The sequence below is a fragment of the Trachinotus anak genome, unplaced genomic scaffold, assembly GCF_046630095.1.
Source record: "Trachinotus anak isolate AG129_WGS33_773 ecotype Australia unplaced genomic scaffold, CSIRO_AGI_Tana_v1 ptg000019l, whole genome shotgun sequence".
Lineage (NCBI taxonomy): Eukaryota > Metazoa > Chordata > Actinopteri > Carangiformes > Carangidae > Trachinotus > Trachinotus anak.
Window position 1 is genome coordinate 29123250 of NW_027273870.1, and position 18912 is coordinate 29142161.

At 42.1% G+C, this 18912-nt stretch overlaps 1 protein-coding gene across 2 annotated transcripts; it reads right to left on the reverse strand.

Annotated features, from left to right (window-relative positions):
• Positions 1 to 1063: 1063 nt before the first annotated feature.
• Positions 1064 to 18604, reverse strand: LOC139636633 (E3 ubiquitin-protein ligase pellino homolog 1-like). Of its 2 annotated transcripts, XM_071504862.1 has the most exons (7): positions 18352 to 18604; positions 9583 to 9757; positions 5393 to 5522; positions 4970 to 5071; positions 3602 to 3799; positions 3322 to 3510; positions 1066 to 2258 (listed from the first exon to the last, which is right to left on the reverse strand). In XM_071504862.1, the coding sequence occupies exons 2-7, from the start codon at positions 9666 to 9668 to the stop codon at positions 1680 to 1682; spliced, it is 1284 nt and encodes a 427-aa protein (XP_071360963.1). In that variant the 5' UTR covers positions 9669 to 9757; positions 18352 to 18604; the 3' UTR covers positions 1066 to 1679. The 2 variants fall into 2 exon arrangements, with proteins under 2 accessions (XP_071360964.1, XP_071360963.1); XM_071504863.1 differs by lacking the exon at positions 18352 to 18604 and having other exon boundaries at positions 1064 to 2258; positions 9583 to 9752.
• Between the last annotated feature and the right edge of the window lie 308 nt (positions 18605 to 18912).

Sequence of the window (18912 nt, forward strand, 5' to 3'; positions counted from 1 at the left end):
CAAAAGCCCAAGTGAACATTATTCTGATTTCATGTTTTATGACCAGCTGTCAACTACACAAAAATAGAGTTTGTAGTATAATTTCATATTTTAAATTGTCAGATTGTGTTTATGTTTTTATGTTACCACAGTGAAGGAATTTCCTCCTGCAGGACAATAAAAATCTGAAGAAAATCTTTCTGCTGTGGCATCAACTTGCAAACACAGTAAGAAATATGTGAAAATGACCTGTTCATGTGTTGTTGTTTTCCGATGAGGTCCCAATTAAGTAAAATCCAAATATTTTATAACAGTATATGTCAAACTGTGTTGCCACAGCTTGGAAGACTCTAACACTGAGTTGAAATTATTTTGTCAAACTGCAGGTAAAATAATGTTTTTGATTGTGTTTAACAGACACAAGAAGTGACTCATGGCCTCTCTTTAAACAGCTTTAAATCCACATTAACAGAGTCAGATCCGAATATCAGCAGTGTGCTTTTATTATTTGCAGCTGTGACTGCACAGCTCTCAGGGAAACAAAAACACAGGAATGGTGAAAAAGCAGACTTTCAGTATTTGAAATGAGTCAGTGTGGGTCAGTGAACTCACCATCAGCTGTTATTTCTGTTTTTCACTTCTTCATTTACCCTCCTGCAGGTTTTCTCTGATGCATCCAGAGCCGCTGAGAGCAGATGAGGTTGGACTGAAGGATAGTCAGTGAAAGCTACTCACACGGGTTATAGGGTCTTTGATCTCTGACCAGTTCATCCTCTTGAGAGCAGAATGTGATCAGGGAAATTTGAAGAAAGCTGCCAGGTAAATTTCTGTATTACTTATCATTAAGTGGGAGGTTTGGCCTCATGGTGGCGCTAGAGGAAAAGTCATCAAGTCACCAGTATCATCATCGGTATAAATCTCCATAACTACACAGTAATCTGGTCTGGACCTGTTCAAATGTCTACTTAGTCTTAGCATTGATTAACATATTTTTATGTGTATATTTGAATTTTCATGTTGGGGTGAAGTATTCCTTTAAGAGCACTTTGGAGTCCATCCATCATCTACTAAAACAGTGTTTATTCCTCACGTTACTACCAGATAATGGTCACTCATGTCTGTAGTATACTTTTATTTTGTTGGAAAAAAAAACAAAAACATTACAAATATTCTTTCTAGATGTTTCAAGTCACAGGACAGCAACCTCTGAAGTTTCCCAGGTATAGCTCTGTTATGATATAAAGCTTGTATTAAGATTATTACAAAACAATAATTCCATCTTCAGAGAGGCAACAACATAACTGAGGAAGGTCACTTGATTTCAGAGAAGATCAAATACGGAAACAGCTTCCAAATCAACGAACTGGGACACGAGCACTCCACTTGACGCGGGGCTGAGACAGTGATCAGCTGCTGTTCAGTTCTGCACCAGTTCACATAAAAAAAGATGTTACTCAAGAGGTAAAAGAATAAATAAGAGAGTGAGGCAAATCAAACGTCATCACAGTTTATCCAGGCAGTTTCTCTGAGGCGACGCAGCCTGAATCATACATGATGTTCAAAAACAGAGCAGGAATCATCCCAATAAATGTCTAAATTAAGTTAAATTAATTTCATTATCAAAATTAAGTTATGAAAAATCCCAAACTAGAAACATATCGTTGTGTCCAGACATCTGTCGGTTAAGGCTTCAGTGGTTTCTAGTCCAGCGGGCTTTGGAAGATGAGTCTGACGCAGCCGGCGTCTCCACTCAGCGGCTCAATGCAGAACGGGCAGGCGGCGTGGAAGGCGTGCGTGCCGTGCGGCAGCAGGATCTGACTCCAGTACGCCGTCGTCTTCTCTGAGCAGACGTGACCGCAGGGCGCAAAGGCGTGGGTGGGGGGCTCCGCGTCTACATAGAAGGCCGCCTCGCAGCCCAACCACAGCGGCACGTAGGGGCCCCGTGCCCGGCACATTGGGCACTCTCTCTCCGGACATTCGGCCTCCACCTCGGGGTCGCGGCGGCCCCCCCAGCCGTGGTAGCCGTGCACGTGGCCACAGCGCATGTACGCCCAGGGCTGCTTCTCGTCCAGGACATCTTTGCGGCGCAGGCTGGGGAAGGCCAGCGTGTTGAAGCCCACGGGACACTGCGGCCGCCCGGCATTCAGCTCCTGCCGCAGCGCCTCCAGGTGTTTGACGGTGGGAGTGTGTGCCAGGCCCTCAGCGGTCCGCCACAGCAGGGTGGCGCCGCACAGGTCGATGAGCGAGCCGTCCACCAGCTCGTTAGACTCGGAGGTCACCTGAAGAGGAGATGGTAAAAGAACGAAGATCAATCATATGACATCACGTCATGCACTTTTTAAGGTCATTTCTATTTTGAGAACATTTAGCAGGTCAGAGCATGATGTCACTTCCTGTTCCAGCTGTTCCATCCAACAAACTTCTGATACAACATTTTTATTAGAATTTGAAGTCTTCTTGTTTTTAAAGTTAAACACGTACAATTTTTTTAATTATATATAATTTTCTTCATACAGAAGAGGAGATCTGCTCTGATCACATTTAACTGCTCATTTACCATCTGCAGGAAGCTGCACGAGCAAATGTGTTGAAGGGTTTGAGTTTTACCAGTGACCTTTATCCTGTGACGCCAACACTCAAACACAGACTCAGTGTGTCTGTTGATGCTGTTCAACTGTGATCCCACTCTCTAAAAAACAAAAGTGTGTTGGATCTGTGCATCTCTCATTTTTATGTGATTTTGAATGAGGTGAAGTGATTTAACACAACAACCAAATAAACACCAAATAAATAAAACAAGGATTCACACTCAGTTCTCTGTGAGAGTTGAGTCAGTTAAAGCTCCATATTTTATTTTATCTGAAGTGTTGATCTCCATCAGGAGATATATTTGTGGTTTTAAGAACCAGAAACCATCTCAGTGTAGTTTTACATCTCCTCTCTCAGGCTTCTCTCTGGAGCTCTAGTAACAACAGGTCAGTCAGCCAATCAGAAGAGAGGATCTGAGCCTCTCTTCAATGACTGCCTTGTTGTGACATCACAAAGTTCCAGAAGTCCTGGCGGCTGGTTTTAAGGCTCAGTTTCTGAATACAGGCTGTGTGCATTTCTCTGTGGACTGAGGCTTTGATACTTTCACAGTATTAATATAGAACCTAGACCTGCTTTATAATCACAAACACATGGACATCTACCTTTAGACTGGATGGAGCTTTAAATTGAGCATAAACATCAGTAGCAGTGAATTAAAATGAAACCCCAGAAGGAACAGCGGCTCATCAGCTCTGATGTGTTCTCTGTTTCTGCTGCTCGTGGATGTTCATGTTCAGTGTGTTGGTCACCCACCATCTTGCCTCTCTGCTGAGCTGATCTGGTCTCCCGCAGCATGAAGACGTTGCCGCAGACCGAGATTTCCCTCCACAGGCCGGGTTTGGAGTCCTGGCTGAAGCCGTGGCGCGGGTGCATCACCAGAACGCCGTTGGTGGTCAGTGCGTCCATCTGGCCGTCTTGCGTCCTCCATTTGGCTGCCTTCTCCTGTGAAGACGTAAAAAACATCACGTTTCTCCACAACGAAGAACAGCGTCTTTGAAGTCACACAGAAACAGCAGCGGTCAGGTCCACCTACCCCGAGGAAGATGTTCTTGGAGGAGTCGAAGCCCGCCGCATAGATCCGAGCAGAGTAGGGCGGGTTTCTTTGGCAGATGATGCGGCAGGCGAAGCGAGAAATTGTGCTCTGAAGCGTCTGACTGTCTGGAGGACCCTGACCACCAGGAACCATGTCTGTCACCACAAAGTCAATGGGATTCTCTGTAGAGCGCCCGATCTGTAATTACACACACACACAGTGTTAGTTTTATGTTTATGTATTTGTGTGTATCTACGTCCTCAGACTAGTGTACAATGTGACCCTGTGGCCGTCAGCTGATGACGTGACCTTTATGAACCACTGAGTCTGAACTGTGTAACAACAGAGGAGAGAAGATCCTGGAAATCCTGGAATCAGTAGAACCACTGAAAGTCAGTGAAAGTCACTCTGATGTCACGTTGTCTGCTGCTGTGCTTCACTGCTTCTTATTTACAGTTTATTTATTCATGCATTTGTTCAGTCTTACAGTTGTAATTTCTCTTCAGACTGAACTAAAATGTGCTGAATGAAGACTACGAGCTGAGCCCTGTAAGCTCACTATATTGAAGAAAGTTGTACAGTCATAAATCCAAGGTGAAGTCTTTTATTTCAGCCACAGATCCCGAGAAACTTCCTCCCACCTTGACCCCATGAGTCTCTGAACATCTGCCACCTGCTGCAGCTCGGCTCCAGACTCAGTCCAGAAAATGTTCACATCACCCTGGTCCCAGCATCTCTACACAGGCTGCCTGTTTACTTTAGCAGTGATTTTAAAATTCTTTGAATGATTTCTGAGCTTTTATCCCCCATGAGCCAGGACACAGTCTGAGCCCCTCAGGTTGTTCACTGCTGCCCAAGGTCTACGCTGAAATCCAGAGGAGCCGGGGCCTTTGCTGTCAGGGCCCATAAACTTTGGAGTGAACTGCCAGAAAATACATTTTTATAAAAAAGCTTTTATTGTGTGATCTGTTTAATTTCACTTATAATTTACTTTGATTTGTCTGGATGTTTTATATTTGACTGCTATTGACAAGTGCTATACAAATATAGTCTTCTTCTTCTTATTATTATTTTTATTATATACCAGGGGCCAAACCTCGTTGCATAAATAATACAATGTATGCTGGTTAAAGACAAGCAAACAAAACAACAAATTCTATTTGTTTTTTATTTTGTAAATATGAGAAAGTGACATTTCTTGATGTTTTTCTTTAGTAATTTGTGAATAATTCTTCTCATAAAGTGTTGAGGTAGACGCAGACTGAAACATCAGCTGTACTTTCAGGTAGTTGTCTTATCCCTGTGTGTTGATGCAAACACATGAATATAAAACCTGTGTCTGATGTGCCACAGTCAGGTGATACAGACCTGGAACATGTCAGTGTTGCTGTCGTGGGTGTACTCCACCACCACCGTCTGCGCCCGGGACAGAGTGTATGATATACTGTGCTGCTCCTTGTTGCTGATGGCCTGTTCGAACACAGGAGAGACGCACTGCTACACCATGTCTCAACTGTAAAAAACACAACTTCTTCTAAACTGGCATCAGATTTTATTTTCCATTTCAATCAAGAGTCTAATTGATTAGTCAATCAACAAAAAATGAATCACCAACTATTTTGATTGTAGGCTTGATACAGTCCAGTCCAGTCCATTATAATATCATAATCATATTATGTTTCGGCTGTTTTTTTATAATGTATATTTATATTGTCACATGCCAGGGTATAATCTACAGTAAGTAAGAGTTTTTAGTAAAATGAGTCACTTTTACCCGTGTCGATGTCTCACCTTGGCGGCCTGAGGAGTGCAGGACGTGTGGACAGTGCTGGGTTTCACCCCGTTAGCTTTGTTTCTGCGGCACAGAGCAAAGCGACTTTTCCTCCTCCCCTTGTCGCCATTGGGCAGAGAGCCGTTACACCTGAACACACAACAAGAAATGTCTTATAACTGTAAACTCATGTGATGTCATTTTTATTGTGTAGGACATCAGGCAGTAAACGAGGCTCCATGTTTAGGTCCCATCCAGTCTAAAGGCAGAGCTCCATGTGTTTGTGATTATAAAGCAGGTCTAGGTTCTATATTAATACTGTGAAAGTATCAAAGCCTCAGTCCACAGAGAAATGCACACAGCCTGTATTCAGAAACTGAGCCTTAAAACCAGCCGTCAGGACTTCTGGAACTTTGTGATGTCACAACAAAGCAGCCACTGCAGGAAAAGTATGAAATATGTGACCTTCAAGGTTCCATCGCACGATGATGCACAAACGTGACCTCAAATGTTGATGATGTATGTGACATTTCAAACCTTAAGTGCTGAAGAGGCAGAAATATAAAGGTTATTAATCTTCCTAAAAGTGCATCAGCCATAGATTGAACCTGCTGCTCAACCCTACGGCCCAGTGCTGATGTGGCGTCTCAGTGCTGAAGGGATCTGACACAGTCTGAGGTCCCAGACGACTTCATTTCACTTCTGGAGACAATAATGTGAAGCAAACAAAAGGTCAGAAACCACGGCAGCTTCTGTTTTCCTCTCTCTTGTGTCTTGTGGCCTCAGTCAGGAAGTCAGCTGCTTTATTTACCGTGGTGGAGTTTCTCAACACAGTCAACTAGATTTAGAGTTATGCTCCCTCCACTTAAAAACTCCCAGAGGTGGGACAAAGTCATTGTTTTTGCAAATCACAAGGAAGTCTCACGTCTTGGCCATGAAGTCACAAGTCAAGACCAACAGGTCCTCAGTCAAGTGCAAGACTTTGTGCTTTGCTTCCTAAACAAGTCATTACGTGACTCAATGTATTCAACAGTTCAATTTACAGAAATAAATGCTCTTTAAATATTATAAAGTCATAAATACAAATGTTAAAGTGAAATGATCGTGTGTTGTTGTGTTAATCCTGTCACACAATGACATTAATTACACGTTGCTTTCCTTTTTTAGTTGAGTTCTTGAATCATGAGGTGTTTGTCAGCTGGTCTGCTCTGGAGCTCTAGTAACAACAGGTCAGTCAACCAATCAGAAGAGAGGATCTGAGCCTCTCTTCTGAGTGGCTGAGAGTGGTGAATGCTTCATTGTGATATCACAAAGTTCAAGAAGTCCTGACGGCTGGTTTTAAGGCTCAGTTTCTGAATACAGGCTGTGTGCATTTTTTCTGTGGACTGAGGCTTTGATACTTTCACAGTATTAATATAGAACCTAGACCTGCTTTATAATCACAAACACATGGACATCTACCTTTAGACTGGAGGGGGTTTAAGTTTGGGGGGAATTTCTAGTCATCCCATGAATCACTGGTGTTAAAGTCCACACCTCTCATATGTATCACGAGCCTGGCTCTATCTTAAGTTGAAAAAATACATCTCAACAAAACATTATTCTGTATCTTTGCAGCCAGTAAGAAGCTTGTTCTGATCCACCGAGAGTCAGCCAGCTGGGTTTTGATTTCAATTTCTACACATGTTCAGGAAACAAGATATAATTCATCTGCCTCCAGTCTCTATGCTAAGCCTTAACACAATCAGAACTGATCTCTGTACGGAAGGTGAGAAGGCGAATATGTGTAAAATCCACGTTTCTTTAACAGGAAACTTTGTGGGACAGAAAAGGCTGACGAGAAACAACTGTTTGAGTTAGAATCAAAAGCAGGAAGCTGTGGTTATGTGGTTTTCAGTTTATCCAGCCATCAGGACGCCTTTTAAATTCAGCTTCAACTGAACTGCATTTATTTGCAAGACACCACGAAGAGCAATATTCTCATTCTGAGCTGAGCAGCGTGTGAAAAGAAAACCCAGGGAGTGTTAATGAAAACTCAGTTAGCTGGGGGTTATCTTCAGAGCCAGACTGCTGCCAGCCACAGGTCAAATAAACACTGCAGTTCAGTTGAGAGTCGAGCCATTCTTCCACTGGATAATGCAAACTTCCTGCGTTTCAGATAAAGTAACGTCCGCCTCCTTCCTTAGACAAACTCAGACCACCCCACCTCCACTGTGGCTCCACTGTACGACACAGAACACAACCTCTGTTTTCACTAACTACATGGCTCTTTAAAATTAAACCTTATGACCAGTGAAATTGTCGGTTGCAGACTCTCCCAGACTGTTTAAATCCACATGTGGCCACTATAATACAAAAGCAAACAAAAGGTCTGAAGCCACAGCGGCCACAGCTTTCCTGACGTCCCCCGACCTCCCTGAACCACAGGCTCTCTCTTGTGTCCACAGAGAATGGCCTTCAGTCAGCTGCTGTCGTTACTGTGGTTCACTTTCTCAACACACTGGATGTAGGCTCAGTTTTGCTGCTGGCCAACTTAACTACTGGACTGGATTTCAATATGTACATTAAAACGCTCAGTTGAAGGGATTTGTTTTATCTTAGTCATGCAGACAAACTTAACGGTGCATAAATTCTTATCTAAACATCTCGTAAAAACCAAGATGATCAGTTCAAAGGCTTATCGAATCAAATCAGATCAAATCAAATCAAATCAAATCAAATCTTCAGACCACACTGCACTCCACCCTCAAAACTTGTTTGATGTCAACCACAATGTGTCCACAGTTCCTAGCATCATCAACTGTCAAGTACTGAAATCTGGAATCAAATGTCTGGTCCGAAATTTGTGCAGCTTCTGGAAAGTAACATGTTAAATAACATGTTTTACTTCAGCAATGCAAACAGTAGCAGAAGAAACAAACTGGAAGTGCAGCTCAACTCAGTCTGGACTGGCTCTGTACATCAGCTTGGTGAGACATCAGTTATCCCTTTGTTGCTTTATTCATTCAAAGCTGTGTTATCATCATGTAGTTATGCATTGATGAGCAGAGACCGATGTAAAAGCTGTCTCTGCTGGTGCATTCATGCAACTAACATCTGCCATTCAACAGTCTAAAACCTTCTTGCATCCAAGAAATGACCAAACCCCCGTTGTTTGTTGTCCATGTTTGGTTTGTCTGTGTCTTCTGGGCTTGGCACTGGGGCAACAGAAGTCATAAATGCAATGCTTTCGCAAGCTGATTCTTGATTATTGTAACAGTCCCTGAGAGCACCAAGATTAGTTTCAACACAGGTCTTGCTCACAACTGAATTACCACACAAGTTTCCTCATGAAACGACGAAGCAGATTAAGTTCTCACTGTGGTGGATTACTTAACTACAGCAGGTAGAAAGGTCTGTGCAAGTGGATTTTCACAGTGTTGTGAAATTATCTCATTCCAACTGCAAAATGGATCTAAAATCTGAGGGGATTCTTTGGACGATGGTTGGCAGTTATGTGAAGTGTTCAAGGGGCTAAAACAAGAAAAACCAGTAGTTTGGTCCTGAGAAGCTCCACTTCAGAGCTGGTATAAAGAAGAGGCAGGCACAGTAAACAATAACACCAGACAACAAGTATGTAAACAGCTCAGGCTGATCTGAGCAGCTCACAGACATCAGATCAGGCTGAGCGAGGCTCACTCCTTCACTTTATACTAACAACATGTCACGTTCATGTTACTGTTACTGTGTGTGAACTGTGACGGCTGACATCCGTTGCAGCTGCGCTCCACACAGCACTCACAAAGGCTAACGTTAGCTTGTTTAAGCTAACGTTAGCTCGTTTAGGCTAATGTGTCGACAGCTGATGCTGTGAGCTGGGTGCTACATCAGCAGCTGCAGTCATCACTGTTCAGTCTGTTCAAATATAACGCTGCCTTTAAATGAATCAGTTCACGCTGTGGGTCTGTCACCATGTTAGTCATCTTTACCTGCTGTGCACTGACTGTATGGAGGTGTGTGTGTGTGTGTGTGTGTGTGTGTGTGTGTGCACATGTGCATGTGTGTTAGGTAATTTGGTTTCGAGAATCGTGGAATTTCAATGGAAGTGGTGCCGACTACCAAAACTCTCACACCTGAACTGTCCACTTGTGATCGCATCACCTGAGACAGATGTTGATACCAGGTCTGAACTAAGCCAAAGAGGTTTTTGCCCCAGATGTGGACATCTTACCCCAGCACAATGAGCTCTCCATATTTGACTGGTCCTTTGGTGGAGGCGGGGGAGGTGGAGATGTTCTCCTGTCCGAGTGAAAACATCTGTGCGGCCTTCTGAGGGAGGAAAGGTGAGGACTGTCCCGCTGTCGCCCTCAGAGCGTCTCCATCAGCGCAGGTATACAACACATCACCTGCAGACACAACCAGAACAAGGTCAATAACTTCACATACAAACTTGCTGAAAATGATAAATATGCGTGAATATGTTTCATAAGTTTTACTTTCAGGCAAACACGCCGTCACAGACAACATCACTTTGAATATTTCATTTGAAATTCAGACATTCATACAAACACAGACACACACAGGCTTCAATACAACAACACACATTACTACAATACGCCCACACTGTCTTTGTGCTGGGAGCCTGCAGCAACAGTGGCAGACAATATATGTATTCACCCAAGTACACTGAGCGGGGTTGTTAGGTGTAAAACAGGGTCATTTGCGTCTGTGACGGGGTGACTCACTTAGCAGCACGCTGGGACTGATGTTATAATCCTTTGTACCACGAGAAAAAAAAACAAGCGGCGCATTCATTCAGGAGCTCGGCTCTGATGTCAAAAGGCTGGAGAGGACGCAGCATCATCACAAACCTGCAAGTTACTCTGCTCTGATGAGGCTCATTCATTCAGGTCTGTTCGGGGTTTTGTAGAGTTTGTTGAAAAGACTCATTGCACGTGATCCTCCAGCAGCTGGAGACAGTTTGGGTCGACAGACACAAGTCACACCATCACATTATATTCTGGTCTTTCCAAGTCCACTCTCGCTAGAACAGGTCTCTAAAGGTTCTCGCGAGCTGATGAAGATTAGTCGTACACCTACCACCAAACCCGGACAGAATCTCGACTCTGCCAAACATCCAAACAAAAACCAAGTCAAGAGAACACCTGTCACAGCTGCCTGACAGGTGTGCAGCACACCTGCACCACAGGAAACAGAGAAGAGAGTATTTCTGTGTAAATGACTGCAGCTGGCTGTAAGACAGACCGAAAAACAGAAAATGAAAATGTTGTTTTTACTGTCTTTGTTTTGCTGCTTGATTGGGGCTGTGATCAGAAACCTCTGAAAAGGGGGCAGGTTGGGGCACAACTGGGGAATGAGTAATAATGCGTAATAAACTGTATCTGCCAAACAAAACAACTTGAAATATTCTAATATAAAATAAAATCCAAACAACCAACAACCATGGACAGATTCTAAAGGCCACAAACACCCCCAGCCCTTCCCCTTTACATAGGACCAAGACACCCTGACTCAAAGAGACACAGATCTGTTTGTACACAACAGGACATGTGACCTCTGTACGTGGAGAGGTCAATCAGTCAAAGCTTTTCAACTCACTCTGCAGTGAAGGGGAACCCTCGTCTCCTCTACAGAAGTGTGAGATTGATAAGTGAGAATTTAAGGTGGTTTCTGGCTGCAGACAAACTCCAGGTGCTGTAAAAACCAACAGAGAGCCGGGCTCCTGCTCCAGTTTCCTCAGGAGCACTTTCCTAACATCACCTTACAGATTTACTTCAGCTCCGGTTTTTCAACATCTTCTTCACAAAGTGTCTTTGTTCAAATTTAAAATTTTTGTCAAGGTGAGAGACACATTTGAATTGGACAGATTTCAGAGCAGATCATATTTCAACATCCACCCGTTTGCTTTAATTAAAAGCTTCCACCAGGTTTCATTAGCGTCCACTAACATTTCTTCACTTTCTGTGAAAATATATGAGCTGTGTGGAAATTTGCATCAATCTCAGGTGTGAAACACCTTCCCAAGCTGTTACATCACGGTAAGAAATATCTTCTATGTTCTGGTTTTGATTTCCATGACTGTGATTCTTGAAAATTAAACACAAAACATAAATTTTCCCAACTGATGAAACAGATGAGCTTCATATTTAGCTAATCCCTGAGTTTTAATCCAGGCCATGTTGATGAACTATAGTGTAGTAAAGTTACATTTATATTTTCAAGGCTATATCAGAATATTCCTCTGTGACAATTAAATTCATATTAAAACAGTTCCTCACGTCCAAACTACACAGGTTACATGGTCAAACACACACCAGTTGTTTTACTAATTAGCCAAAGAAAAGCTTCAGATCACTGGACATCAACCAAAATCAGTCTGTAATCAGATGGAGAGAAAGAGTTCAGCTTGCTTCATGTTATTAAACATGATAAATAGTGGATAAGGTTTCAAACACTTTGGTACAAGATTGACTGTAAAGCAGGTTTACAGCAGGTTTCCTCGTTTCAGCAAACACTCAAGATAAAATCATAACTGAGCTGAGTTGCAGGAAACAAAAACAGCACAAGCTACTGAGATCACAGCAGAAAACAGGACAAGAAAATATCAGACGCATTAGGATGTGGCATATAGCAGCTTAACAATGAAGAGATGATGATGGTGATAATCATAACACTGTGTTTCCACATGAAAAACATCAGAGCAGGGACTAAAGCAGCAACTATCTGACTTCACAGTTTCTGCAGGTTCATCAAGTTAAAAGAGCTTTTTACTATCAGACAGAATCATGTCCTTTAATACGTTTCACAGTAAATACCACCACAGTCTGAGAGACTGCACTGGAAACCTGCTGGGTGCATCACTTTACTGACATCCGTATCTCACTTCTGTCAGGTATTCCCCGCGTAGAACAGCACTTACTAATAACATCATTAATATCATTAATTAGGTTGCACGCCTCCACCAAACAGTCAAGTTGCAGGAAACATGATCACAATCTCCTCTTTCTGAGTTAGTGTTGAATAATGGGCAGAGGTGTTTTCACAGAACGGCTGTCCCATTTCAAAGGCTCCTTCAAGTGTAGCCGAAAAATGTGGCTCCAACAGGTGGAACCTTTGTGGCCCAAATCTATCCCAAGATTCATTGCGCGTCGCTAAATGTTAGTATTAATTTTCAGCTCAGTTCAACAGCTTATGGTAAAACTGTTACAACCAAGCCTTAAAGCCTCAAGTTTTGGTGAAAAAAAGGTTGCTAGGCAATAGGAACTGCGACTGGCGACACAACGGTAAGGGCGGGAACAGCCGGTGACGCGAAGGGAAAAATCCTCCGTAGACCAGACCATCTCGTTCCGGCTCAGCCTTCACGGGCTGTGACGCCTACATAGACCGTGTCCTCTGAGGGATACAGCCCCTGGACTGGGACACTGCTTTTATGATGTTTGATCTTTTGGACATAAAATGTCCTTAATTAATTAATCAATTAATTCATCGACAGGAAATTGACTGCCAACAACTTTTCATCATTTTTAAAGCAGAAAAACTTCCTTCATCTTATCTTACAGTAAACTGAATATCTTTGGATTAGAAAAACCAAGATTTTAAAGACTAATTCGTCACCTGTGTGTAAGGCTCCACTCAGACCACCACATGCAGCCTGTGGAGACGTTCATCTTATGTACCGTATGTTTATTTCATGTGTTTGGTTCTACTCTTGTGAAGGGAACTATTTTAACTTTTGCTATTGCTACATAGCCAACATTAACATTAGCAGGGCATCACATCACGTTTTCTGTGTGAAAATAAGTGGCAGGTTAACTGATGTCGTTCAGATCGACCTCTGAAAACCAATTTCCTTGGGGAAACCCTGCAGACCTCATGGACATGTTAACGGGAAGATCTGGTGGTTTCAGTGGGTTGAAGTTCAAGATATTTATAGTTACATGTATGATGAAAAGAGATAACCCCCAACCAGTCTCCCTGCTCCATCAAGACCGGAGCTTATTTCAAAGACCATGAATACAGGCAGTGAAGTGCAGGCGGACAGAGACCCATTCACTGCCTGTAACCAGACACCAGATTAGGAGGATGACTTCTAAAGTGACTTCACTCCTCTGAAACAACCGCGCTGTTGTGCATCTCTTGCCTCGCGTGACGGAGATGCAGCGGCTCGCCGGGTCTGACATGGAGGTGAATCACACGTCGCGGCTGATTTTATCCCTCACTTGTGACTCAGATCTTATGGTCTCTAATCAGCCTGAACAGCACAAAGCTCCATGGAGATGAGGGTCATTCCACAACCTAGTTTTGACTACAGTCTGTCTCAACATCAGTCAGCAGAAGAACAATGTTTGTCTTGTCATATTAGTGATGTTTTTTATATTTTACAATTCTTTTACTGTCATCTACACTGTTTCTGCTCTTACTGTTGGTTTTCTTCTTCTCTTTCTATTGTCATATTCAGAGATTGGGTTTGATAGTATTTCATCGAATCTGAATCCAGTTCTAAATCCACTTTTTCAAAAGGATCCGGACTTAATATCAAATCTGAGCAGGGCAATGTTGGCTGTAAAAGTAAGAGCTAACTGCAGATTATTAACCCCTGACTGGGCGATGTTCGCGATATGATTCTGGATGTTAGCGTCACCCTGGTTCTTTACTAATGACACCACTTTATGATGTTTGAAGCCTAAATACAAGATTTCAAATGAAAAGCGTCCCTGGTTTGTTTCAGGGCTCGGGGACAGTTCATCTGACAGATGTGGAGTGGTGGTGAATTTCAACTTCTGAATTATTGAACAAGGCCGGTCTCAGTAACATCACCTGCACCACAAGGCCAGATCAGTGCTGTGTTTGGGCTTAACTCAGGATTTCCTGCATCACGAAGCTGGCTCACTTTTAACCATGGTAACTGTGGTAAATCATCATAGTAACTGGGGTATATCACCATAGTAACTGGGGTATATTATCATGGTAACAGATAATGCACGGCTAACCTGCTCCGGAGCAGGTGAACTTCGGAGGACCAGATCAGACCTGTCAGCAGCCTGACTACAGGATGAAAATAAAGAATTCACAATAAAGTGACAACTAATGAAGAGCAATAGTTTTTTTTTTTGTTTTTTTTGTTCCAGTCTTTCCATGTGGCGTCTCTGGTTTTAAAACAGAGCTGGGATAGTTTATGACACAAAATATGATCGTGCTTTTTAAAGCTGCATTTTAATTGAAAAGTTTTCCAGTGTCAATGCTTTTACAGTCTTCTTCATCACTGCAGCTCGGAATAACATGAAGAGACTGTGTGTCTGGAAAGAGATTCTGTAAACTGGAAATAAAACTAACACCTCTGATGTATTTTATTTACAATTACCTACACACTGGTAAATATTTCCCAGGAATATAAATGAACATTTATGTCAGACATGAACTACTTTTCCTCTCCGCTTTGGCAGCAGAAACAGTCTGATATTACTTTAACATTTTGATGTGCATCATGTTCAGACTAGTTTGTTCAGCATGGGTCAAGAACATAAACAAATACTCAGTACTTCAGACATAATAACTTGTGTTCTTGTTTATAGCTGTATTTTAATTCTGTACTAGTTATTCGATTATATTGCTTACATTTCACCTCCAGCTATAATCAAGTCTTGCTGTTGATTTAACCAAATTTTCCTGTCAGTTTGTCACAATCATAGTTCTGAAGAAGTCACCTGTAATTAACAACTCCACCTCTCACATAAACACATCAGTGTTCAGCTGATAACGAGCGTTATGACAGCGGTTATACAGGGCAGCCAATGTTGGGCTCAGTGAAGCCAGATAAACCAAAGAGAGCCAGACTGTGTTGAGTTTACAGGCCCCAGGTCTGATGTGGAAAAATACAACTCTCTCTCTACCACAGGTACTTCATGTCAAGACAGGTGTTGGGTTACTTAATTTTGGGACTACTTTTTCAGACTCTGTGTTTTGAAATACATCCTGCATCTAATTCACACAGCATCCTGATAAAGAAGTCCAGTCCTGCAGTACTGTTTGCCTCTGAGCAGCTTTAATGGACCTGCCAGTTATTTTGGCTGCTCAGACCTGTGGCTTAATTTTGGGCAGAACTACACTGTTAATTACTGTATATGAGGGCGAGTGGAGCCACAGGGCTCCATGTGCTCATATGAGTGATGACGGTGCAAGTTTCCAACTACAGCCGGTGCAACAAAACCACAGGCCCACACAGCCTAAATAATTAGACTCACCTATGTAGGTCTGTGTGGGGAACATATTAGCACGTTTAATTACACCTACGTTTGACAAGTTAACAAGGGGTCTATTTGCTTACATCATTTAACTGAATAAATCACATGCAGCTCAGTCATGGTTTTGTTATGCTTCTCTGAAGAAACACATGAACGTCTCCACGGGCTTAAGGTGTTATGGGTAACCTCCTGAACCTCAGTAAAGTAAAGCTGACAACTCCTGTCAGGATTAAAAGGAATATAAAAGTATAAAAGAATCAACAAGGTAGAGAAATCAGAGTGACCCACCCCAGACTCAGCAACTGCAGCCACATTAAGGAACTTTGTTAAGTCCGGTAGTGATTCACAGACCAGCCAACCAACCACAGACCGTTCTCACCAAAACAGGGCCACATAAGCCCGGTGTGTTTTCACATGAGCCCTGAAGAGGAAATACCCCCCCCAGCCAAGACACTCACATACACCTAACCCAGTTCACCATGGGAACAGACAGAGATAAAGAATCTGTGGCTGCAAAGTGTCAGTGAGCAGCCTGTCAAACACATCACACCGCCTCCATAACAGAGGGGGGAGTGAAGGGGGTGAAAGGGGTGAGGGGGGTTAAAGGGTGCTTAAAAGCACACTAATGACTAAATAATGAGCAGATTAAGATAAATAGATTATTTCAGACAAGTCAGAATCAGAATTTGGGCACAAAACCAGATTAACAGCCAGCTGGTTAGTCGTCAGTCTTTGAATGAAAAGACATGAAGCTGTGCTGGAGGATTTTAACAGAGATCAACATCATAGTAAATCATTATAATTAGGTTTTAGAAATTTCACATTTGCATTTTTGCCATTTGTTGCTAAATATTAGGTCATTAAAAGAACAGGACATTGTTGTCCCTAAATAACTTAAAGGTCCATATAATATAAAGGGAGATTTCCATGTGTTTTTTGATTATGAAGCCGGTCTGGGTTCTATAATAATACTGTCAAAGTGCTCAATCTGCTTTATTTTTATTAAATCAGGAGAGACGTTCAGATCCTCTCTTCTGATTGGCTCACCGGCCTGTTGTGACTAGAGCTCCAGAGAGAAGCCTGAGAGAGGAGATGTTAAAGTTTTTGGTTCTTAAAACCACAAATACACCTTCTGATGGAGATCAACACTTCAAATGTAACACCGGAAAAGTGTAAAATGTGCGACCTTTATGAATACAATGTCCTGTCAGCAAAGGTTTTAATAAAGCAAGGTGATATCAGTGTGTTATCAGAAGAATATAAGAATAATTTGATGTCACACAACAACAAACAGTAAAACACACTTCTTTACTTTAACAACGGTTTGATTACTGTATGTGAGTTTTTGTGCACTGGTCATTACCCAGGTTCCCTCAAGAAATGCTCAGGTGACATGCCTCTGAAATCCTGACACATATTATCTCATGACTAATTTTTCTGAGTTACAGCCTTAACAATAGGAACGTTATTTATAATGGCTTCACAGAGGGTGAATGTTAAATGTCATAAAAGTGTGTTTATTTTAAGAGTACACCCACCTCCACTATGAAAAAGTGCAGGAAACCACATATAAATATTGTGACACTGATTTTATTGCCCAGCCCTTGGTCTTAAAGATGGCTGACAGCTTCCACTGTGACCATCACTTCTGTTCAGCCTCTGCTTTAATCCACACAAACTCTCAACTTTCTCCAGGCTCTAGGTCAGCAGTTGCGTGTGGAGAAAGGGGCTGACACGTCTCTAAGCTTTTAATATGAGCGGACAGTTGGACAAAAAGAGCCAAATTTCAAGTTTTGAACGGGGAACAAAAGCAGCGTCTGCGGGGACAGATGCTCTGGTAGGATGGTGCATGCTAATCAGTTTGTGTGGCCAGAACAAAAGAGGCCAGCTGGGCTACACAGACCCGGACAGACCGGCCTGTCATCCACAAACACTGCTGGAGTCCTGTTTAGGACAATATACATAAAGAGGGGTCCAAAAGTCTGACACCACTTTCCAAGTCACTTGAATGGGAAACTGCTGTATAATTACTCTTTATTTGATAAATAGCAAACTTAAAATTCAGGATTCATTCCTTTTCACACATGAAGGAAACACAGAAACATTACATTATAGGAGTATTCTGGGTTAATATACTACATACTGTATATAAAGTATTTATACTTTCTCTAGTCACTAAATAGCAAAGTTAAAATTCTGAATTCTGCAACACACACTTGAAATAAATATAGAAGTATTACAGGGAACAGGAGTATTATAATGACACTTCAAGAAGCAAAGAAAAACATGAAATAAACACATTTAAGTCACTATAGGCACATTACAGAAGTACTTACCTAAGTGTTTTAATAATGTCATGCCAAATAAAATGATAAGAAATACCATAAATAAGCTTCAACTTAATAATAATAATCACAGACTGTGTTAAACCACATAACATTAAAGTAGGTAAAGTGGGTTTTGAAGGAAAATTATTATAGATTATTTTCCCTATAAACATTGTAAGTGTTGAATTATAACAGCGTGAAACCATCAGGTACCGTTAATACAACGACTCACCGGCCGGTTACCGTTGACGTGAGTCCCGGTCCGTTACAGCTCGGCGCTGAGGTAACGGCTAACCCGTTCGCTAGCGCTCGTTTATTTAGCTCAATCCGGATTGAGGCAAACACGTTTTAAAGTCGGGAACATGAATTATGAGAAAATACAGAAAATACTTTTTAAAACAACAAACTTACCGAAGTTACTGTTCGTCCTGAAGCCGTTTCATCTCCCGTACGTCTCCGTTCAAGTTACCGACGGTGCTCACGGCTTCCGAACAGACACGTTAATCTGCTATATAGGCGATAATCGATAGTTTCAATGAGTTTTATCGGTAGTTGATTGAGTCAAATCAAAACTCGGTGGGATTCCGCTTCGTCTCTGACTCCAACGAGTCTGCGTCTGGAAAAAGTCTTCGGTTAAAGCCGAACCCACTTCCGTCAAGCTTTTCAAAATAAAACGAGGAAATGTAGTATTTGGATTTCAAAACTGACAGATCCGGTGCACGAATGTAATATATTTATATATATTGAATTACCATTTATAAAATATATGTACATGTAAAAGAATCATGTATGCACCCTATTAGAAATTTCTTATTATTGATTATTAATTATCAGAATCAGAATCAGAATCAGTTTTATTGCCAAGTATGTTTTCACATACAAGGAATTTTTTCTGGTGATTGGTGCAATTGATCAGCAACAGTGGGGCTCTCTAGCCTTGTTGATGAGGCTAATAGCAGATGGGAAGAAGCT

Coding starts and splice junctions, on each gene's coding strand:
- LOC139636633 (XM_071504863.1), bottom strand. CDS start 9,668: ATGTTTTCACTCGGACAGGAGAACATCTCCACCTCCCCCGCCTCCACC. Junction 5,072..5,392: donor GCACTCCTCAGGCCGCCAAG/GTGAGACATCGA, acceptor GTGTTCGAACAG/GCCATCAGCAACAAGGAGCA. Junction 3,511..3,601: donor CCAAGAACATCTTCCTCGGG/GTAGGTGGACCT, acceptor ACGTCTTCACAG/GAGAAGGCAGCCAAATGGAG.